The sequence below is a fragment of the Sus scrofa genome, chromosome X (genome assembly GCF_054392235.1).
Source record: "Sus scrofa isolate SSC_HxYL_T2T_F1_AM1 chromosome X, Sscrofa_HxYL_maternal_Yorkshire_Landrace_v2.0, whole genome shotgun sequence".
NCBI lineage: Eukaryota > Metazoa > Chordata > Mammalia > Artiodactyla > Suidae > Sus > Sus scrofa.
This window is the reverse complement of record NC_139401.1, coordinates 69,848,548-69,872,786: the sequence shown is the minus strand read 5'-3', so window position 1 is coordinate 69,872,786 and position 24,239 is coordinate 69,848,548. Positions and strand designations below refer to the sequence as shown.

At 40.1% G+C, this 24,239-nt stretch overlaps 1 protein-coding gene across 4 annotated transcripts in view; it reads right to left on the bottom strand.

Annotated features, from left to right (window-relative positions):
- SLC16A2 (solute carrier family 16 member 2) overlaps positions 1-24,239 on the bottom strand; it is a 112,318-nt gene that overhangs the window by 7,222 nt on the left and 80,857 nt on the right. Inside the window, exons 2-4 of one of the 4 annotated variants that reach the window (XM_021080454.2) lie at positions 6,692-6,836; positions 2,832-3,297; positions 1,741-1,884 (exon numbers count right to left, since the gene is read on the bottom strand). In XM_021080454.2, coding sequence (XP_020936113.1) covers positions 1,741-1,884; positions 2,832-3,297; positions 6,692-6,836 — 755 coding nt within the window. The remainder of the gene's footprint in view (positions 1-1,740; positions 1,885-2,831; positions 3,298-6,691; positions 6,837-24,239) is intronic. The other 3 variants (XM_021080455.2, XM_021080453.2, XM_085008453.1) reach the window with 3 other exon arrangements.

Below are 24,239 nucleotides of genomic sequence, written 5' to 3'. Positions count from 1 at the left end.
CCCAGAATAAAGCACTTGATGATATTTGCTCAGGAATTAACATTTTCATAACTGGTTTACCTCAATACAGGCTTTTGGTTTGACCTTGGTCAAGTCACTTATCATGTCTGGGACTTGGCTCTGCCATCCATCACTTAGGGTAAAGTGCAATATGAAAAGAGTGCTACATAGGAGTTGAGCTCTGCCCATGGATGTCTGAGCATTCCCCTCACTTTCTCTATCAGTGTAATGAGAGGATGGACTGGATAGACCACAATGGCACTCCTAGCTCTGACAAAGCAGATTTACCAACTCTTGCAAATCTAACACAAAGTTGAACACAACAGGAAACCTGAGTCATATCCTCATCTAAGACCTATTAGTGTGTTTAGGAAAACACTTGGGGCTATCAGAAGACAGAGAAATCCCTGATGTGAATATAGTTAGGGCCCCTCGGAAGGGCTTTCAGGGCTTTTCCAGGAGAGTCAGAATTCAGCCACCTCCCTGATGGGTTATTTGTGACCATATGGTTTCTGGGCTTCCATTGCCCCTCCCCAGGGTTCCACACTGGGGAACCTTCTGGTAAATCCAGGTAGAGAAGCAAAAGGCCTGAGCCAGGTCGGAAGGGCAATATTGTTGCCAGGTAGTCTCAGCTTAAGCAGTAGACTGTATTCAAACCAGACCAGATCCCAGTTCACACAGAAAGTAGTCTCTTGAGCATCCATAGTGGGTACTGCCCACTATATGTGGCTATCTGTGTCATTGTGAGAAGGATTAAAACTCTGCATGGCTATAGCATTTTTACTTCTCAAAGTCTGGTCACACCTATATATATATATATATTTTGATCGTCACCTGTGAGGTGAGATGGGAAAGGCAAGAATTATTCTTACTGCACAAAAAAGGAACGTGAGGCCTAAAAAGGGGAAGTGAGGTCTGGCTTTTTCTGGTACTCTTTTTGTGTCCATCAAGATGGTTGCATTTGAGGAGTTCCTGTCATGGCTCAGTGGTTAAGGAACCCAACTAGGATCCATGAGGAAGCAGGTTCAATCCCTGGCCTTGCTCAGTGGATTAAGGATCCAGCATTGCCGTGACCTGTGGTGTAGGTCACAGACGCAGCTCAGATCTGGTGTTGCTGTGGCTGTGGCCATGGCTGGTGGCTACAGCTTTGATTCGACCCCTAGCCTGGGAACCTCCATATGCCACAGGTGCGGACAAAAGACAAAAAAAAAAAAAAAAAAAGACGGCTGCATTTGAGAGCCATGTTTGGTTCCAAGTAGCTCTAGAGATATAAGAAGTAATGGGCCTGGGCCTAGAATAGTGATATACAGGGCCACAGAGTACTACCGACACCCAAGACCCTCCAAGAGAGTATAAAGTAGCAATGAAATCAGTGCTCAGTGGGAGCAGCATCTAACTGCTGACTTCAGTTTCCTCTTTCAGATGGGAGAGCTTTTATTAATAAATATATTCTTTGAAATTGTTCTTAGAGGTTCCATTTACACTGACTACTCTCACTAGAGTCTCACCCTATCTTGATGAAGGAGGCATAAAAAGGATGATGATCTTCACTTGAAAGCAAGGGAAAGTGAAGCTTAGATAATTTGATTGTGTTTCCCATGTCGCACAACAAGCTAGTGTCAGAGCTAGGGCCCAGGGCACAGCAGTTACACGCCCCATCATTCTATCTCAAAGGCTTGGGATAACTTAGCCTCTGTGTTAAGATGTTCTCCTCACAGTAGACAAGGTGGTCACACTCACCTGCAAGTAGATCTTCTTAAGTCCAGGAATGGAGTCACTGACACGGCCTGACACAAGGCGCCCAAGGCCTGAGGTAGCCCCAATACACACCAAGAGCACCCAGGTCTGCTTGATTTCCAAGAATTCCTCTTCCACATACTTCATCTGAAGAGCATAGCACCAGGCCCCCGGAATAAAAGGAAGAAAAGGAGCTGACTGGTTAGTGATTGTCATACCCAGAACCCTCTACTGCTTACTTCCCTGGACCATGGAAAGAATGTCTTTTCCTATAGCCCCTGCCCCTGTAGCCTTAGCTCAAGAACAAGCTATCTAGGTGTTTCTAACAGCTTAAAAGGCTGCATATCCCTTGGTTCTGTGGATTCTAGGCTTCTAAGCAAGAGCTGAGGGCAGTGGGTGTCTCCAAGCCCTGGTAGGATAGAGTACAGCCTTAACAACTACAACAGTGTAAGGGTTCCCCCATAGCCTCCCAATTCCTAGACCCAGAACTGACAGCCTGGGGTAATAGCAGGTCACCAGGGGAGAAGGATCCACCAACTTCCAGGAAACATTCCAAAAGTGTGTTTTAAGGAACACAAAATCTATGGAAGATAATAGCAGGACTACAACCAATGGTTCTGTGGCCAAGTTGGGTGGATGCTGGTTAAACAAAGCTGAATTGATTTCTTTACTGTAGGATTTTTTGCTATCTTTAAAATATTGCTACACATTTTAAAGCTAGAGGGATCTAGCATGTGTTATTTCCTAAACAAAAAGCACTTGGCCAAAAAGACTAGCATTCCTAAAACACTCTTAGAAGACCCTATCCTTGGGTCATCTGGAACAGTCTCCTGTATCCAGGCGATGCTTATCCTGAAAATCTATATTTATCAGCAGAGGAAACCATAGGCATAGGCCTTCCCCTAAGGAACGTCCCCCATTTCCTACTGAGGTCTTCCCTCAGCCTGTGCTCTTTCCCATTCTGGGTTTCTCCAACCACTATTTTGTCTTTTCCAAAGACCCCAACTCTGCCCTTTCCATATCCTCTGTTCCTACCCTCTGGACTTTTAGTCAGGTTAAGAGCAGCTTCTTGGGGACAGATAGGGTAGACCCACCCTTGTCTTCCTCACCAGGTGTACATAGGGAACGAAGTAGCCAAGGGCAGCAGCAGCAATCCCGAAGGCCCAGATGCGGTAGGTACGTTGGCGGAACACTCTCATGTTGAAGTACTTCCTGAGCTGAGCCAGAAAGCGTTGGCACAGGGTATGGACACCTCTCTTGCTTGGGGTGTCCTGGGAGCTGGGCAGGAGGGGCCGGTAGGTGAGTGAAAGCAGTGTAAGAACAAACATAAAGGTACTCAGCACCTGGAAGGTTTGGGCGAGCTTGATCTTAGCCCCCAGTGTTTTGATGAGGAGGGGGAAGGATATGGAAAAGATGCTACTCCCAGCAGACACCACACCATTGGCCAGACCCAGGCGGCGTTGAAAGTAGTGTCCCAGGATGACGAGAGATGGCTGAAAGGCGAAGGAACAGCCACAACCAAAGAGAATCCCGTAGGTGAAGTAACGCAGGCTTAGGGAGCTGTGGGAGAGACACCAAGAGCTATCCTCAGAGGGCGGACCAGTCATCTATCTGCCCTTCTCCCCCACCCTCCTGAGATCTGCATCCCCCCAACCTTAAACCATAGCCGTGGTTACTGCTGACCCTCAGAATAGAAAAGGAACAGGACCTTTTGATCTCCATTTTGTAGATTGGGAAACAGAGGCTCAGAGAAGTAATTTACCCAAGGTAGCATAACTGGGGATCGGCAAAGGTTGGCCTTTACTCAAGATCTGTGTGACTCTAGTTTGAATCATAGCACCCCCATTAGAGAGGACTGTTCAAAAGAAAGCCACAGCTAGCCTATGCAAAGTCTAGATGAGGGGCTACAAGGAGTAAGTCAGTGCTTTAGAGAGAACAGTTTCACCTACTGCTCACCTAGACACCACGCGTAGGCTGGTAACCAAAGCTTTATCCCAAGTTAAAAAAAAGTTCAGCAAGGATTCAACATCCTAGAAGGTTAAGACCCTCCTCAGGATTCTTCAGTGTCTTTCTCCATGCTCTGGGCTCTTATTATTTCAAAGAATAGTTGCTTATATCCTGAGAGACACCCCTCCCCAAACATGCCCAAGGTCTTGATGTCCCAAGATCCTTTACTCCATGCCATAGATAATCTCGATAGGAATCCTAAGGTAAGGAGTCCTTATAATTTTCAGCCTGGCTTCTGTTGCGGGAAGTGATATAAAGCTAGCTTCCCAGAGGAGTTTGGCTGCTTGATAAGAAGTAGAGCCTCAAAGAAGTTGTGGGCCTGGCCAAGTAATACAGGTTCTACCTTAAAACTCTTAGGCCCTGCTTTGGCTATAGACTTCTATAACAGAAGGCCAAGTGTCAGAAGGGGAAAGGCCATGGGAAGGTTAGCTTGGCTGGCCATCGGCCTTCAGACGATATTGGCACAACCTAATGAAGAATTTTGTTTTATTTAGATGCCTCCATATCTTTTGCAAATGTTCTTATCTGACTACTTAATAACCTAATATTCTCCATAGTCAGGCAGTTCATCCCCATATACAGACCCAGTCCTCATACTAAAGGAATGGACCTATGCTGTGGAGATGAAGTAGTACCAGTATTCATGATTTTAAGACAGCTATCATCATTATTTCTTTCCATCTGCTTGCATTCATTGGATATGAGCAAGGGCTTTGGTTTCAAAAGGGTTGCCTCTACTCAGAACACATAGCTTAGCCAGCCACTCCTCTTCTATCAGATTCCTTAGGGCTTCATCCCATTAGAATCTAGATACCCTTTGGGATTGACCTGGGCTGGGGACCTTGTCTAAGGGAGAGGAATTAAGAAGGTCTGAGGGAGACCCTCAAGGAGGGGGCCAATAGGAGCAAAGCATGCGATTCAGTTCAAGGAGCTGTGTGGTGGATCTATTTCTAGCTGGGCCCCAAGGCAAGAGGCCCCTGAGTAGGATTGCCAAGGCCTCCCTGCCCTGGCTGAACTTTGCCCCACATCACACCATCCAAAGGAACTCAGAGCCCTGATTCAGACAACAGGAATAATGACTTGGAGTTCTAGCCTCAAGCAGAACCATTTTTCCATGGGATGTTAAGCCATCCAGAAAGTTTCTTGGCTCTGAAGATGTTCTTACAGAAAGGGCAAAGGGGGTGGGGAAGGAGCTTAGGTGCTGGAGAATAGTACGCCTACTCCAATGTGCCTAAAGAAGAATTCCAGGAGAAAGCACATCTGAGCTCTTTCCCCTCCTGTAACTGAGCTCATGTGGATTGGAAGGAAAATGAGATCCGTATGTTGCTAATTTGTTTACACTTTGCTCTGCTTGACCTTAAAAAACAGGCCTTTGCTGTGTAGTGCTGAGACTGGAGCCGCTTATGAGGCCTAGCTCCTCCCTGCAAGGAGCCAAGCACCAGCTTGCTGAGGGCAAATGAGGCCGACCACCAGAGGGGTCCTGAAAGGGTTTGGAGCTGCTGCCCTGGGAGAGCTGAGCAGATTACAGGCAGGACATGATTTTCCCTGCCTCTGTCCCAGTTGGATGGGACCAAGCCAAGAAACCATTGTAGGCCAGATCCAAGCTCTGCTGGAGGGTAGGCTGGGAAGCAGGAAATGCTCAAGTCATAGAGGAAAGCTAGCTCAACCTCACATGGCTCAGTTGTGGCAGAATACAATTATCATTCTTTGCTCTGAGTGGTAGGTCTAGAGAGCATAACCATGGTCCTTCTCTGGGGAGCCAAGTTCATAAAGCAAATCTCTGACATGTTAGCTGTCTCTCCAGGCCAGCATTCTCCTACACCAGCCCAGGCAGACTGGAAGTAGGAAGTACCATTTTACTTCCAAAACGTCTGCGGCAGAAAGTCAATGGAGTTCTTTAGGAATCCCATATTCCTCAGGCTGCAATGGACGGTTTTTACTTCTTCCTCCCCTCCTATAGACATGGTTCTGCAAAGATGGCATAAAGAAAGCAGAAAATAGGAGTCCCCTTGTGTAACAGCAAGTTAAGGATCTGGCATTGTCACTGCAGTGGCCTGGGTAGCTGCGGTGGTGCTGGTTTGATCCATGGCCTGGGAACTTCCACGTGCCATGGGCATGGCAAAAAAAGAAAGAAAAAAGAAAGCAGAAAATGAACTTGTAGCCTGCTCCTTGTCTGATACTACCAAGTTCCACTAGTGGGACCAGTGGGATCAGTGGGACCAGAGTTTGAGTTTATCCAGGTTAGGCCTAGCTGAATAGCTGGGTACTGGGTCTGTACCTCAGTGAGGGATGCTGCTAAACATCCCTTCTCACTCCCAAGACATGAATCTTATCTGTCTCAAATTGTCCATATATTGGCATCTTGAAATACCTAGAAAAAGACCGGAAATGCTAAACATCCTTGGCCTCATCTGACCTGTTTTGTAGTCTAAGATTCCTTTAGGAATCGTGTAATGGTAGGTGTTCACATGGGCTTGCTCCAAATGTTCATTCCCAGGAGGGCGGTTGAGGTCATGAGATAACATGATATACTGAAGGGAAATAGGATGGCAGAGCTGGAAAACACTTAAAAAGACCTGCTCTAATTGACTCATGTTATAGATACAGAAATTGAAGCCTAGAGAGGGGAATGGTACCCATCAATTGTTCCATTGCCATTTTGTTGCAAAAACTGGACTTGGGCCCAGCTGTATGAACTCCAAAGCTTAGGGTCCCCAATCACTTTGGAATTGTAGGGGCCTCTTTGGGTATATTCCCTTCCTAATGTGTCCTGGGGACCATACTTAGATGAGTCCCATCGGATAATGATTCCTGAGAGCAGGATCTTTGAAGACCCTATACAGGAAGGACCACAGTGGAGTCTTCAATGAGAAGAGTATCTCTAGTTGAAGCCCAGAAAGAAGCCAACCCTCCTCCTTGGGCAAATGGTCAGGACTCCTAGCCTTACCTGGTGAAGGAGCTGGCATGGAGGCCAATGAAAGCGACAGCAGCCCCCGCAGTTGCTGTGATTCGGCAGCCCAAACGATCAGTGAATATACTCACAATGGGAGAACAGAAGAAGATCATGCCCATTGAGAGGGCTCCTACCCATGCTGCAGAGAAAAGAAGCACAAAGATATACCTTAGTTTAACATGGTACCCGGTGGTGTGCCTTGTATCTCAGTTCTTCTCTGGCCTTTCATAGGGGGCATTGCATTGGCCTGTACTGCCAGCCTACTAGTACCTAAAGGCCAAAGAGTTTAGGCAATTTTCATAGTGCCTGTAACAAGGCAATGTGAGAGCCAGGAGTCTAGTTCATAAATGCATCCAGAATTTTAAAGCTAGGGCACAGAGCCTTTAGAGATCAAGTCTGTGCTACCACAGAGCTGCGCTACATTTCTTAGCCTGTTTGGCTGTTTGGTATGACCATGTGACTGAATTCTAACTAATAGAATGTGGGTAAAAAAGATACACATCACTTCCAGGTCTGGACAATAAAATGACTCCTATGATGTTTCTGCTTTCTTGTGGGCTGTAACCTTGAAAACCATGTATTAAGACTGGCAGAACTACTATCAGTTCTGAGTTCCTGAGTGGTGCAAATTTCCCCCTCCCACTCTAATCTGAAACCCCTTCCCTGAATGTTATGTAAGAAGTAAAGAAACTTCTTGTCCTTTAATCTACTAAATATTTAAAGGCAATTTGTTACAGCTGTTAAACCAACACAAGCTAAAACAAAGAGATTCCTCTACTTTACTGATAAATAAACAGGTCCACAAATGTGAAGGAACTTAGCAAATATCACACTGCAAGTGGCAGAGCTGGGACTCAAACCCAACTCTCCTTATCTCTCCTTATTTCTAACCCAGTGCTCATTGTATTATATCTCTTACAGGGATGAATTAACCTTGCATTAGGCTACTTGGCTACAGGGCCAAGGAGCCCAGAAGTTAATCCTTCAGGAGCTAAGGTAAGGCCTGTCTGGATCATTGGAACAGTCCTATGAAGATGCTACGACTAAGGAGTAGGGAAGGCCATAGACAAAGGCCTCCTGGAATTGTATGAGGACACAGCAGGTTCAGGATCTACCCAAATATTTATAAGGACACTGTGTGGTCAACAGAGCCCATGTTTGGCAAATCACTGACTTCGAACTCAAATAGGAATTTATTCTCCATTATGAAGGCTCTACCAATCCTCAACAGGGAGGAAGAAATTTGCCCTTTTACTTAGATTCTTCCAGCCCATTTCCCCTTGCTCAGACTCAGAAAGAAAACCCAAGGTTTTCTGTTTCAAGCTTGTTATCAAGTTTCATCATGGGCCTCTCTTTTCTAGGCTAAACAATTGTACTTTCCTTACCTTTTCTTCTTAGCTTTAATTTCTAACTCTGTAATTACTTTGAGAGCTCTCTTTTGAACATGTTCCAAGTATTTATCATCATCATCCAGAAGTATTCACTGAGTGTCACCTAAGCAGGGTCAGGCCAGCTTCTGGCTGTCTTCAGTTGTGGAGCCCCAAATGGACCAGGGGAATACAGTTCTAGGTTAGACTAGTCCATTGCCTGTGTCTCTTACCTAAGTGCCTACTAGTTTGCTCAGATCTCCACTGGAAATCTTTGCTTTGCTGGGGGCCATCTTGAGTCCTAGTTGGCTGGCTCCAAAAGTACTGGCCTGAGACAGCAGGATACCTCAACTATCATCACAATTTTACCTTATACTTTGCAATTTCACCTCTTATCAGCTATGGACCTAAAGCAAGTGATGAACACTTCTCTAATCCTCGGTCTTCTCACCTGTAAAATGGGAACTAAAGTTTTCCACATGCCATCCTCAAAGTTTTTTTTATGCAACTATTGTCTTTTGTCAATTAAAAGTTTCATAGATATTTGCCAAATGTATGATCCATTGAAATACCGATCCATTAGACTTCATCAAAATGTAAAAATTCTGCTCTTTGAAAAATACTGTTATGAAAATGAAAGGGCAAGCCACAGACTGGGAAAAGTATTTACAACACACACATCTGATTAAAGACTGGTATCCAGGAGTTCTTGTCATGGCGCAGTGGTTAACGAATCTGACTAGGAACCATGAGGTTGCGGGTTCGATCCATGGCCTTGCTCAGTGGGTTAACGATCTGGCATTGCTGTGAGCTGTGGTGTAGGTTGCAGATGCAGCTCGGATCCCACGTTGCTGTGGCCCTGGTGTAGGCCAGTGGCTACAGCTCCAATTTGACCCCTAGCTTAGGAACCTCCATATGCCACAGGAGCGGCCCAAGAAATGGCAAAAAGACAAAAAAAAAAAAAAAAAAAAAAAAAGAAGACTGGTATCCAGAGTACAAGTGTGTCTCGCAATTCAATAAGAAGACAGCAAACAATCTAATTTAAAATATGGGCAAAGATTTGAACAGACATTTCAAACACACTAACACACGATATGAATGGAAATTAAGCACTTGAAAAGATGCTCATTATCATTAATCATTCAAGAAATGCATGGTATATTAGATTGCAGATATGTGATATCACATGGTATTTGTCTTTCTCTTTCTGACTTGCTTCACTTAGTATGAGAGTCTCTAGTTCCATCCATGTTGTTGCCAATGGCATTATTTTGTTCTTTTTACAGCTGAGTAGTATTCCACTGTGTATATATATGTCTAGTCACTTATGATGGAACATGATAATGTGAGAAAAAAGAATGTATACATGTATGTATAACTGTGTCACCTTGCTGTACAGTAGAAAATTGACAGAACACTGTAAACCAGCTATAATGGAAAAAATAAAAATCATTATTATAAATAAATAAATAAAAATAGTACTTAACCAAAAAAAAAGAAATGCATTGTAAATCAACTTAATTTAAAAATATGTAAGAAAAAATCCACAATGAGATACTCTTATAGAACCACTAAAGAGGCTTTTTTTTTGTCTCTTTGGCTTTTGTAGGGCCCCTCCTGCAGCACATGGAGGTCCCCAGGTTAGGGGTCTAATCGGAGCTGTAGCCACCAGCCTACACCAGAGCCACAGCAACGTGGGATCCAAGCTGCATCTGCAGTCTACACCACAGCTCACAGCAACGCCAGATCCTTAACCCACTGAGCAAGGCCAGCGATCAAACCTGCAACCTCATGGTTCCTAATCAGATTCGTTAACCACTGAGCCATGACGGGAACTCCTAGAACCACTAAAGAGGCTTTTTAAAAATGACAATATCTAGTGCTAGTGAGGATGTAGAGGAGCTAGAAATCTCATACACTGCTGGTGGGAATGCAAAATGGTACACCTGCTATGGAAAACCACTTGGCAGCTTCTTAAAAGTTAAATATACCATTACCATATGATCCTGAAATCACACTCCTGGGTATTTACTCAAGACAAATGAAAACTTATGTTCAAACAAAAATCTTTTTTTTAATTAAAAAAATTTTTTTTACTTTTTTTATCAAGTAGTCTTTTTAAATTTAATTTAATTTTTATTAAAGTGGAGTTGATTTATGATGTTTCTTCAATTTCTGAATTTTCTCCTACTGTACAGCATGGTGACCCAGGTACACATACATGTAAACATTCTTTTTTCTCACATTATCATGCTCCATCATAAGTGACCAGACATAGTTCCCAGTGCTACACAGCAGGATCTCTTTGCTAATCCATTCCAAAGGCAATAGTCTGCATCTATTAACCCCAAGCTCCCAATCCATCCCACTCCCTCCCCTTGGCAACCACAAGTCTATTCTCCAAGTCTATGATTTTCTTTCCTGTGGAAACATTCATTTGTTTATGTGCCATATATTAGATTCCAGATATAAGTGATATCATATGGTATTTCTCTTTCTGACTAACTTCACTCAGGATGAGAGTCTCTAGTTCCATCCATGTTGCTGCAAATGTCATTATGTTGTTCTTTTTTATGGCTGAGTAGTATTCCGTTGTGTATATATACCACATCTTCCTAATCCAATTGTCTGTCGATGGACATTTGGGTTGTTTCCATGTCTTGGCTATTGTGAATAGTGCTGCAATGAACATGCAGGTGCATATGTCTTTTTCAAGGAAAGTTTTTCTGGATATATGCCCAAGAGTGGGATTGCTGGGTCATATGGTGGCAAGCACATGAAAAAATGCTCAACATCACTGATTATAAGAGAAATGCAAATCAAAACTACCATGAGATACCACCTCACACCAGTCAGAATGGCCATCGTTAATAAGTCCACAAATAACAAGTGCTGGAGGGGCTGTGGAGAAAAGGGAACCCTGTTGCACTGTTGGTGGGAATGTAAGCTGGTAAAACCACTATGGAGAACAGTATGGAGGTACCTTAGCAAACTAAACATAGAACTACCATATGACTCACAAAAATCTATACCTAAATGTTTCTGCTGATTTTTTATAATTGGCAAATCCTGGCAATAACTCAAGGTGTACTTCAACTGGTATATGGATAAACAAGTGGATATACATTAATACAGTGGAACACAACCCTGTAATAAACAGTAATTAACTACCAATACATGCAACAATCTGGACAATTCTCAAAGGCGTTATGCTAAGTGAAAAGAAGCTGGACACAAATTATTTCATTTATATGTAATTCTGAAAAGGCAAAACTATGGGTTAAACATATCAGGGGATGCCAGGAGGAAGGGTGAGGGGAGAACTCATTACAGAGAAGCATGAAGGAATATTTTGGAGTAATGAAATGTTATATATCTTGACTCTAGTGGTGATATTCTTTAGTCAAAATTCATAGAACTGAGCATATAAAAAGGGTGAATATTACCATATGTAAATTATTTTTTATCTGTTATAAAAAAGGAGAGGTGTCAGGGAAGCAAGACGTGCCTGTGGGAGATCTCATTTATGGTGATCTGGCTGGATTTTCAAAAGATTAGTTCCCGTGTATTATCAAAAAGGAAAAAAAAAATACTTAAATTCAGTAAATTATCTTACTGAAATTTTATCAACTGTAACTTGCCATTATTTGGCCCTTCCAAATATCTACAATACAATTAAAACTGTTGATTGGGCTTGAAAGTATCTTTTGTACAGTAAAAGAAAGTTTAAATTACGTTTTATATAGCCTTTTATGTTAATGACATGTACTCATCATTATGGTATCACACAGAATATTTTCAATGGCCTAAAAATACCATGCTCTGCCTGTTCATCCCTTCCTCCCCTCCCAACCTCTGACAACCGCTGACTTTTTACTGTCTCCATAGTTTTGCCTTTTCCAGAATGTTATATAATTGGAATGAAACAGTATGTAGCCTTTTCAGATAGGCTTCTTTCACTTAGTAATATGCATTTAAGCCTCTCCCATGTCTTTTCATGACTTGATAGCTCTTTAAAAGCACTAAATAATATTCCATTGTCTGAATGTATCACAGTTATTTATACTGAAAGACATCTTGATTGCTTCCACATTTTGGCAATTATGAATAAAGCTGCTATAAATATCTGTGTGTGAATTTTTTGTGTAGATGTAAGTTCTTGACTCATTTGGTTAAATATTGGGGAGCATGCTTGCTAAACTGTATGTTTAGTTTTGTAAGAAACTGCCACTGCCAAACTTTCTTCCCAAGTGGCTGTACCTTTTTGCATTCTCAACAGCAATGAGTGAGAGTTCTTGTTGCTTCACATCCTTGCCAGTATTTGGTAGTGTTGGTGTTCTGGATTTTGGCCATTCAAATAGGCATATAGTGGTATCTCACTGTTGTTTTTATTTGTATTTCACTGATGGCATATGGTGTTGAGTATATATAGGCTTATTTTCCAACTATATATTTTATTTGATGGATTATCTGTTAAGGTCTTTGACCCATTTTTTAACTGGGTTGTTCATTTCCATGTCATTGAGCTTTAAGTGTTTTTTGTAGATTTTGTATAACCATCCTTTATCATGTATGTCTTTTGCAAATATTTTCTCCCAGTCTGTGGTTTATCTTATTCTCTTGACAGTGTATTCTTCAGAGGAGAAGTTTTTAATTTAATTTAGGGTGCATCTGTGGCATATGGAAGTTCCTGGGCCGGGGATGGAATCCAAGCCAGAATTTCAAGCTGTATCACAGTTGCGAGCTGCATCACAGCTGCAGCAATGCTGGATACTTAACCTGCTGAGCTGGGCTGGGGATTGAATCTGTGCCACTACAGAGAAAACCATGGATACCTAACCTCCTGCACCACAGTACTATGGAAGTTTTTTATTTTAATAAAGTCCAATTTATCAAATACTCTTTCATGGATCATGACTTCCTTCTTGTATCTAAAAAGTTGTCATAAGGATTTCCTGTCGTGGCATAGCGGAAATGAATCTGACTAGGAAACATGAGGTTGCAGGTTTAATCCCTGGCCTTGCTCAGTGGGTTAAGGATCTGGCATTACCTTGAGCTGTGGTGTAGGTTGCAGAAGCCTCTGGGATCTGGCATTGCCATGGCTGTGGTGTAGGCCAGCAGCAACAGCTCCAATTAGACCCCTAGCCTGGGAACCTCCATATGCCATAGGTGCAGCCCTAAAAAGACAGACAAAAAAAAAATTTAAAAAAATTTTAAAAGTTGTCATAATACCAAGGTCCTCTGGGTTTTTCCTGTTATTTTCTAGGAGTTTTAGAGTTTTGTATTTTCAGTTTAGGGCCGGGATCCATTCTAAATTAATTTTTGAGAAGGATGTAAAGTCTGTGTCTAGATACATTTTTTTTTTTTTGCATGTGGATGTCCAGTTGTTCCAGCACCACTTGTTGAAAAGACTGTTTTTACTCCATTGTATTTCTTTGCTTCTTTGTCAGATATCAGTTGGTTATATTTATGTGGATCTATTTCTGGGCTGTCTATTCTGGTCCACTTATCTATTTATTCGTTCACCAATGTCAACTGTCTTGACTATCTTTATAGGAAGACTACCTTTATAGGAAAACTTGAGGTCAGGTGGTGACAGTTCTCTGACTTTGTTCATCTCTTCCAACACTGTATTGGCTATTTGGGATATTTGTCTTCTTTGTGTAACCTTAGAATCAGTCTGTCAATATCTACAAAATAACTTGCCCAGATTTTGATTGGGATTACATTAAATCTAAATATCAAACTGAAAAACTGACATCCAGACACTATTGTCTTCCTATGCATGAAGAAGGAAACTCCCCCTTTACTTAGTTCTCTGAATTTTTCTCTACTTAGTTAGTTCTTTGAATTTTAATTCATCAGAATTTTATAGTATTACTCATATAGATTTGTACATATTTTGTTAGATTTATATCTAAGTGCTTCATTTTTGAGGGTGCTAATGTAAATGGCATTCAGTTTTTTAAGTGCCACACCTGTGGCATATGGAAGTTCCCAGGCTAAGTGTCTAATCAGAGCTGCAGCTGCCAGCCTACTCTACAGCCACAGCAACATAAGATCTGAGCTGGGTCTGTGACCTACAGCACAGTTCTCAGCAATGCTGGATCCATAACCCACTGAGTGAGGCCAGGGATCAAACCCACATCCTCATGAATACTAGTCAGTTTCAATACTGCTTAGCCACTGTGGTGATTCCCGGCACTCATTTTTAAAATTTCAAATTCCAATTGTTCGTTGCACCTATAGAGGAAAGCGACCGACTTTTGTATATTAACCTGTATCCTACAAACTTGCTATAATTGCTTTTAAGTTCCAGAGTATTTTTGTCAATTCCTTCAGGTTGTCTATATAGATAGATGATCATGTCATCTGAGAACAAAGTTCTCTGTCTTCCTTCCTAGCTTGAATAATTGTTATTTCTTTTTCTTGTATTATTATATTAGATAGAACTTCCATTATGATGTTGAAAAGGAGTGGTAAGAGGGGACAGCCTTGTCTTGCACCTGATGTTAGTGGGAAAGCTGCAATTTTTTTACCATTAAATATGATATTATCAGTAGGATTTTAAATACAGATTTTTAAAAATTTATCTGAGTTTTTTTTTTTACCTTTTGCATTTTGAAATAATCATAGATTCACAGGAAATAGCCAAGATAATCCAGAGAGGTCCCATGAACCCTCAACCCAGTTTCCCCTAATGGCTATATCCTATGTAACTATACTATAATATCAAAACTAGGAAATTGACATTGATACAAAATGTATGTATAGTTCTTTTTAAAAATGTAGTTGACTTGCCACATTGTGCCAATTTATGCTGTACAAAAAAGTGACCCAATTACACACATATAGATACATTCCTTTTCTTATATTATCTTCCATCATGGTGTATCACAAGAATTGGATATAGTTCCTTGTGCTATAAGTAGGATCTCTATATCACAGCTCATGGCAACGCCAGATCCTTAACCCACTGAGCAAGGCCAGGGATTGAACCCACAACCTCATGGTTCCTAGTTGGATTTGTTAACCACTGCACCACAAAAGGAACTCCAAAATTGGATTTTTTTAAAATCTAGTATAATTCCTTGGAGAGATATACATATATTTGAAGTAGGTGTCTTGTAGACAGCTTACAGTTGGGGCATTTTTTTTTCCTTCCTGTCAATCTTTGTCATTTAATCAATGTATTTAGACCATTTGCAAAGACATAATCATTGATACATTAAGATTATTTTATTTTTGTTTTCTCTTTGTTACCTCTGTTTTTCCTTCCTCTACTTTTCTTTTTCCCTGCTTGCCTATAGGTTCCTTTAACACTATTTAGAATTCCATTTTGATTTATTTATAGTGCTTTGAGTATATCCCTTTGTATAACTTTCTTCATGCTTGCTCTAGCTATTACATTACATATATATGACATCATAGTTTACTGATGTTGACATTTCACTAGTTTGAGTGAAGTGTAAAAAGCTAACCTCCCCTGGAGTTCCTGTTGTGGCTCAGCAGGTTAAGAACCTGACATAGTGTCCATGAGGATGTGGGTTTGATCCCTGGCCTTGCTCAGTGGGTTAAGGATGTGGTGTTGCTGAAAACTGTATCATAGGTCACAGATGTGGCTCGGATCTGGTTTTGCTGTGGCTGTGGTATAGGCCAGCAGCTGCAGCTCCAATTCAGCCCCTACCCAAGGAACTTCCTTATGCTGCAGGTGTGGCCACACAAAGAAGAAAAAAAAAAAAAAAACCTAACCTCCCTTATGTCTCTTCACTATCTTCCTTTTACAATATAAATTTCTTAAATATTTCTTCTATAAAACACTGAAAACACATCAGGAATCATAATTTTTGCTTTAACTGTTAAACATAATTTAGAAAATCCAAGAGGAGAAGGAAAGTCTATTGTATTTACCCATAATTTTACTCTTTTCATTGTTCTTTCTTCCTTCTTAATGATCCAAGATTCCTTCTTTTATTGTTTCCTTTCTGTTTAGAGAATTTCCTTTGGCCATTTTTTAGGGTAGGTCTGCTGTGACAAATTCTCTTAGTTTCCTTCATCTGAAAATGTCTTGATTTCCCCCTTCATTCCTGAAGGATATTTTCACTGGATATACAATTCCGGGTTGACAGTTTTTTCCTTTCGGCACTTGAAAAATATTTTGCCACTTCTACCTTCTGCCCTCCATGGTTTCTGATGAGAAAACCACTATCATTTGAGTGTTTGCCCCTTAATTAAGGTGTCATTACTCTCTCAATGTTTTCAGGATTAGTGTGTGTGTGTGTTTATATTTCAGAATTTTGATTGTGATATGTTTTGGCATAGATGTCTTTGAGTTCAACCTCTTTAGGATTCATTCATCTTCTTGATACTATAGGTTTATCTTCCGCAAACTTTGGGAATTTTTCAGCCATTATTTCTTTGAGTGCTTTTTCAGTCCCACCTTCTTTCTCCTCTCAATCCAGGACTCTTCTGATGACAGGAATATTAAATCTTTTGTTATAGCTCCATAGTTCCCTGAGTCTCTGTTTATTTAAAAAAATTTATTTTCCTCTGTCTTTCAGATTGCATAATTTCTATTGTTCTAACTTCAAGTTTACCAATTCTGCCCTCTCCATATTTAATGGAGCCCATACAGTGAGGTTTTTAAAATTATTATTACTTCAGTTGTATTTTCTAAAATTTCCACTCGTTTCTTTATATTTTCTATTTATTTGCTGAGAGTTGGTATTTTTCATCTGTCTCAATTATGACTGTAATTGCTCACTGAAGCATTTTTATAGTGGCTTTTTTAAAATCCTTGTCAAATAATTTCAGTATCTGTGTCATCTTGGTGTTCATGGCAGTTAATTGTCTTTTCTCATTGAAGTTGAGATTTTCCTAGTCTTTCATGTGACAAGTGGTTTTCTTTTGTACCTTGGACATTTGGGAAATTATGTTACTAGACTTTGTATCTTTATTCAACTCTTGTGTTTTAGTAGGCCTACTATGACACTGTGCAAGTTACCACCTCATTATTTATACATGGAGTGGAAAAAATGGGGATGGAAGTCCAGGTTCCTTGCTTAGCCTTCATTGACACCCTCCTGAGCAGGGGTTGGTGTTCAAGATCCCCACTGGTCTTCCACTGATACTTAGATGACTAGGAGAGGTAAGAGTCTCTCATTACTATTTCCCATGTTGCTTCAACTGATATGATAGTGATCCTGAAAGTCCTAGTTTCCTGCTTGGCCTTCACTGACATCACCTTGGCATCTCTTCAGGAATGGGAGGAGAACTGGAGGTTACAGTCTGGCAATGATAAAAGTCCAGGCTTCTTGCATGGTCTCCAGTGACACCACAGAGGAATAGGCCTAGTTACCACTAATAAAGGAAGACATTCCTGGCTCCCTAATCAGTTTTCTCTGATACTTCCTTGGAATAGTAAGGTGACAGATTGGGACACCTTGTTACAACTGGATAAGTTTAGAAGTCAAAGTTACTTACTAACGCTTTGTTGGTAAAGGTCAGACGGGACACATTTTTCTCCTATGGTGTTTGGCTGGAGTAGAGTGGTTATTGTCTAAAATGTTTCTGTCTTGCTAGGCTGCCCCTTTCTTGGTCTTTTGGAAAGAGAAATCAGGATTTTCTTAGTGCTCATTTTGTCTGTTCCTGTTGACACTTCTGGGTTGTTAGCTTCTTCAACTCCTGGTCTAATATATATGAGGCAAAAGAAAACCCAGGCAATTCACCATTGTGTCATTCCTTGGGTCCTGAGGCACCTTGTCCATCAGCTTCCTTTTCTCTACTTTTCAGCCTTCTTATATTTGTTTTATATATAATGACCAGTGTTTTTAGCCATACTTCATGGGAGGAATAGGGAAAAATACTTTTAGTTTTTAATGCTAAACATACATTAAAAAATAAAACCATCCATATATGATATTAATTTGTTCAGCAATTATTTAACATCCTCTCTGGTCCCAATACATGGCTATCCCACAGGCATTGAGGATGTTAATGAGTGACATATGGTCCTTGCCTTCAAGGATCTCACAGTAGAATAGGGAACACTAAAAAAATAGGGTAATAAAATGTATAAATCCCAAGGTTCAAGTAAACATTTATATTTAAAGATTTTCAGAGGAGACAGACATTCCAAGTGAAAGAAATTTGTTATGTTAGGAAAAGAAAGGTAATTTAATGGCTAGGTTAATGACTAATGAAGAATAACTTGATATAAAGAGGTATTTAAAGAATTGTTAACAGGAAAGGTTATCAGAGGAAATTTGGTGAGAGAAAAATAATCAAAGGAGGAGTTCCTATTGTGACTCAGCAAGTTAAGAACCTGAAATAGTGTCTGCGAGGTTGTGTTTTCAATCCCCAGCCTCTCAGTGGGTTAAGGATCCATGTTGCCATGAGCTGTGGCATAGTTCACAAATGCAGCCTGGATCCGGTATTGCTGTGGCTGTGATGTAGGCCTCAGCTGCAGCTGATTTGTCCCCTAGCCCAGGAAATTCCATATGCTGCAGGTGCAGCCACAAAAAGCAAAGAAAATAATCAAAGAATGACTATGTTAAAAAAGAATAATCAATAGTGATAATGATGATAATTTTAATCATGTTGATAAATGAGTGCTATAGGTTACCCTTTATCTTTCTTGCACTAAGTTTCCTTTTTTGGAAAATACAAGGCATGAGTATTTTTCTAGAACTCTTGACAGTCACTGGACTCAAAGCTAGGGAGTTTTTGTTGCTCCCTCATCACCCTTGATCTCATATGAGGTAGACAAAGAGATTTTTATGAAGCAGCTGAGATATGGGAGAGAGTTGGAAAGGGTGAAAAGTAGGTTTTAACAGGAGATATAGAGGGCCATTTTTATAAATAGACTTGGCAAAAATCAGAGATGATACCCCACAACTTTCCATCAGTCAGGGAACATTGTTTTCAATGCACAGCTGTGCTAAGTGCTAAGTATGTGTCTAATTTCTAACTAGTTAACTTTGTGTCCAACATAGCCTTAGGACTTTAAGGATTAACTATGTATAAACCCGCCATCCACAGCTTTCATCCTGTGACTCCTAGAGTTCTCTTCAGCCTCAACCACTGTCTTCAGGTGACTTAAGTACTCCCAAAGAGTTGCCCCCAAAAGGCCAGTACCTGAAATGAACACAATGCCTGTATTCACCAGGCACCCTCCTTTCCTCCTCTAAGTACCCATAGCCAGCTGTGCCTCTGTACCTGGGAAGTACAAAAGCAGAACCATGGCCTCTCAAGCTCCATCATGGACCTATTGGCTCTCAAGTTTCCTAACATTCAAAGCCTTTTCACTCAAGTGCCCAATTAGTGCCCTGGCTCCTTACCCAGGCTCATAAGCTAATGTCTTTGAACTACGGGGAGACTTCTCAGAAAAGAACTCAAATGCAAGACCAGATTCCTCATTCCTTGGCTGCCAAAAGCCAACTTCTCTGAGTTCTCTGAGTTGGAAAGGTGGGGGGAGAGGTTATTCTAAAAGCCAAACTCTACAAATAAATTACAGGCTTTCACACATTCCTGTTGTTGCAGGGAACTAACAAAAGCTCAAATGAAGGAATGATGGAGGAAAGCCAAAGAAAGGGCAAGCAAAGCTGGGGAAGGGGTAGATGAGAGAGAGGTAAGGGGCGGGGGGTGACACAGGAGCAGAGATGGGTCTATTCAAGAATGCTTGCTTCCTGACAAGGTGAACAGTATTATGAAAAACTAGCAAATAGGATTAGGAGGCCAAGTCCTGAGGCTTGCTATCCAATTGTACCCAGTGCTAAGTGGAGAAAATGCCACTATGAATTGGAGTCTCTGTTGCCAAAAATATTCCCCTGTTTCTGCTCCATCTTCACCCTTTTCAGAGTCCCTAGAACATAGTAAAGAGACTAAACCTAGTTAGGATAAGTGAGTGTGGTCAGAAAGGCATAGGTAAAGCATGGGGACCATGTGGGGCTGGTGACAGGTATACTGGCACATCTGGCCATGAGGTCAATGCACATTAGTAAGAGGACTGAAAGCACTGGTGGAATGCATTTAAAAGGAGGCAAGTAAAGTCACTTCAGGGGTCAGCTGGTGAGCTCCAGAGGAGAGAGATGCAACACCCTGGTCTTCCTTGAGGACTGAGACAACAGGAGCCCTGCCATTCAGTCTCCCTGAGTGACAGAGAGTAACCTCCAGCTGAGCTTCATTTATTAGCTCTTTCTCTAGTCTTGTGCAGGGCCTATAGTTAAGTGGTAGGTATTTATTTTTCCAGTGAATAAATGAAATGCTCTTGTTCAGGGAAGCTGATTCCAAACTTTTTTCCATTTTCTAATAAACACTATGTTGAGAAGCTCTTTCTTCCAGTTCTCAGCCTCTCTAATTCTATTTGATTTGGTAGCAACTTACCATCCATTGTGTCTAGAACTTCACTCAGATTTGTAAGTAAGCCTTTATTTAAAAATTCCAAAAGTGTTTTCATATTTGTCCTGGCATTTGATCCTGCCAATGTTTTATTTTTTCTCTTCATTAGAATGTGGTGGTATTTTTCTGGGTTGGCACAGCAATACTGGAAAACTTTTTTCCCCCAAGCATTCAACATCTAAACAAATCCCATTTTTAACCTTCTACACTTTGTCTCAAAACATGCCAACTTTAATGGGCTACCTACTTTTGAGTGTCACAACTTGTAAAGCCAAATAATCACTGAAAGCATAAGTTGACTTGTTAACCCCTTGTTACATATTTGGCCTCCTTCTCTGTGCTGCTATTTGTTTTTTTACTTCCTTTTTTTGGAATTGGAAGATCTAGAAATCCAGTTTCTAATTTTATAGATAGTCAGACTGAAGCCCAGAGAGATTTACACGTAGAGGGACCCACATCAAATCTGGAAACTCGGTCCTTCTAACTCCCACTTCAGTCATTCATGGATGACTGGGCTTTACTTAATGGCTTATGGCCACTGATTTGGCAACCATTTGGTTTAGGATAAAGGTCAGTTATCTACTCTTGTGGTTAAGGTATATTATAGGTGGTTCTTGGAGGAACTGTGAATTGAAACAATTTCCTTAGCTTTTTCTGAAAGGGTTGGCCAGCACCTAAAGAATCTGATAGTCAGGCACTCACCTGATAGAGACTATGGGACAGAGGCAAAAGGCAGAGACTGAAAATAAATTTAAAGGCAGAAGGAGAGATACACACAATGAAAATGGAAAGGTTGATGATAAGCATCTTATTAGAAGTGCAAAGTGTTAAAAATGAAAGGATCCTCAAGAATCATAGAGATGGTTGGAGTTCCCATTGTGGCTCATCAGTAATGAACCTGACTAGTATCCACAAGGATGCAGGTTTGATCCCTGGCCTTGCTCAGTGGGTTAAGGATCCGGCATTGCTGTGAGCTGTGGTGTAGATCAGACACAGCTCAGATCTGGTGTTGCTGTGGTTGTGGTGTAGGCTGGCAGCTGCAGCTCTGATTCATCCCCTAGCCTGGGAATTTCCATATGCCTTGGGTGCGGCCCTAAAAAAAAAAAAAAAAAAAAAAAGATGGTAACCAAGACAGCATCACTAATGAATGACAAACATTTAAGGAAGTAATAATAACAAATATACAAAAACTTTTGTAAAAAATTGAACATGAAGCAGTGCTTTCCAGCTCATTGGAAAGTGTTACCTTACATAACAAATGTAATTTGTTACATTATGAAGTCCAATGTTACCCTAATACCAAAACCAGATAGAGAAATCACAAGAAAACTACAGATGAATGTCCCTCATAAAAGCATTTGCAAAACCCTTAACATTTTAGCAAATTGAATCCAACAATATATAAAAAGGATAAAACATCATGACCAAGTAGTATTCATCCCAGAAATAGAACGTTAGTTCAACATCCCAAAATCAAATAATGCAGTATATTATTATAATGACTATGAAAATTTTAAATCCCATATAATTATCTCAATAGATATAGAAAAATATTTGACAAAATTCAATATCCTTTCAAGATAAAAACTCACAGCAAACCAATAATAGATGGGAACTTTCTTAACCTGATAAAGGGCAATTATTGAAAACCTATAGCTAACAGCATACTTAAGACTAAAATTTTTCACCTTAAGATTAAGAAGAAGGCAAGGATGGCTGCTCTTTTTTTTTTTTTTTTTTTTGGTCTTGTTTGTTTGTTTGTTTGTTTTGTCTTTTTAGGGCTGCACCCACAGCATATGGAGGTTTCCAGGCTAGGGGTCAAATTGGAGCTGTAGCGGCTGGCCTACACCACAGCCACAGCAATGCCAGATCTGAGCCGCCTCTGTGACCTAAACCACAGCTCACTGCAATGCTGGATACTTAACACACTGAGAGATACCAGGGATTGAATCTGTGTCCTCATGGATACTAGTCAGACTTGTTTCTGCTGAGTTACTTTGGGAACTACAAGGATGTCTTCTCTTGCTATTTCTATTTCATATTGCTTTGGAGGTTCTCGCCAGTGCATTAAGACAACAAGAAGAAATAGAAAACATACAGATTATAAATAAGACTTACTTACAGTTTTACAACTATCTCTATTTATAGACAACATACTTGCCTATCTAGAAAATTCCAAAGACTACAAAAAAGTTACTAGAACTAATAAGTGAGTTAAACAAGCTCACAAGGTACAAGTCAACAACATACAAAAGCCAATTGTATTTCTATATACTAGCAATGAATAATTTAAAATTGAAATATAAAATAATGGATTAGCAATGAGATCCTGCTGTGTAGCCCTGGGAACTAAGTCTAGTCACTTATGATGGAGCATGATAATGTGAGAAAAAAGAATGTATACATGTATGTGTAACTAATTGGGTCACCATGCTGTACAGCAGAAAATTGACAGAACACTGTAAACCAGCTATAATGGAAAAAAATAAAAATCATTATACAAACCAAAAAAATAAAAAATTAAAAAATAAAAAGAGGTCTTCACAAAAAAACAAACAAAAATAAATAAAAATCATAAGAAAGAAACACAAAAAAGCCCAATTTACAATGCCATCAGAAATTTGAAATATTTATGGATAAATTTGATAAAAAATATGTGCAAGACCTCTACTCGAAAAATTACAAAATGTTGATGGGAGAAATTAAAGAAGACTAAATAAATTAATGAATATATCTTATTCCCAGGTTGGGTCAGAAGACTCAATATTGTTAATATATCAATTGTTCTCCAAATTGTTTTACAGATACAATAGAATCCCAATCAAAATCTCAGTGAGATTTTTTTATAGAATTTGGTAAGCTGATTCTCAAATTTATGTTAAATATAAAGAGAATCGCAAAAATAATATTTTTACATTGAAGAACAAAATTGGAGGGCTTATAATGACTTGATTTCAAGACTTACTATACAATTACAGCAATCTAGACATTGTGGTATTGGCATAAAGATAGACATACAGATCAATGGAACAGAATAGAGAGTCCAGAAGTGAGCCCACACATATATAGTTAGTTGATTTTCAATTTTAAAATGTCAAAATAATTTATTAAGGAAAGGATAATAATTTTCAACAAATGGTGCTGGGTCAACTGGGTATCTACATAGAAAAGAATGAAGTTGAACTACTCTCTCACACTATATTCTAAAATTAACTCAAAATGAATTATAGACCTAAAGGTAGGAACTAAAACTATAAAACTTCTAAATAACATAGGATAAAATCATAGTTAACTTGGGTTAGGCTAAGATTCTTAAATACAGCACAAAGTATAAAAATACATAAAATTTTTTAAATTTTGACTTCATCAAAATTTTAAAAATTATTCTTCAAATACACGTTTAAGAAAATTAAAGAAATTCCCATTGTGGTTCAGTGGTAACAAACTCAGTTAGTATCCATGAGGATGTGGGTTCAATCCCTGGCCTCTCTCAGTGGGTTTAAGGGTCCTGCATTGCCATGAGCTGTGGTATAGGTTGCGGATGTAGCTCAGATCTGGAGTTGCTATGGCTGTGGTGTAGGCCGGCAGCTCTGATTCCACCCCCAGCCTGGGAACTTCCGTTTGTCACAGATGTGGCCCTAAAAAGAAAAAAAAAAGAGAGAGAGAGAGAGAATTAAACGCAAGGTACAGAGTGGGAGAAAATATTTGATAAAGGAGGACTCATATCCATAGCGTATGAGAATAATTTCTTTCTTTTTTTTTTTTCGGTCTTTTTA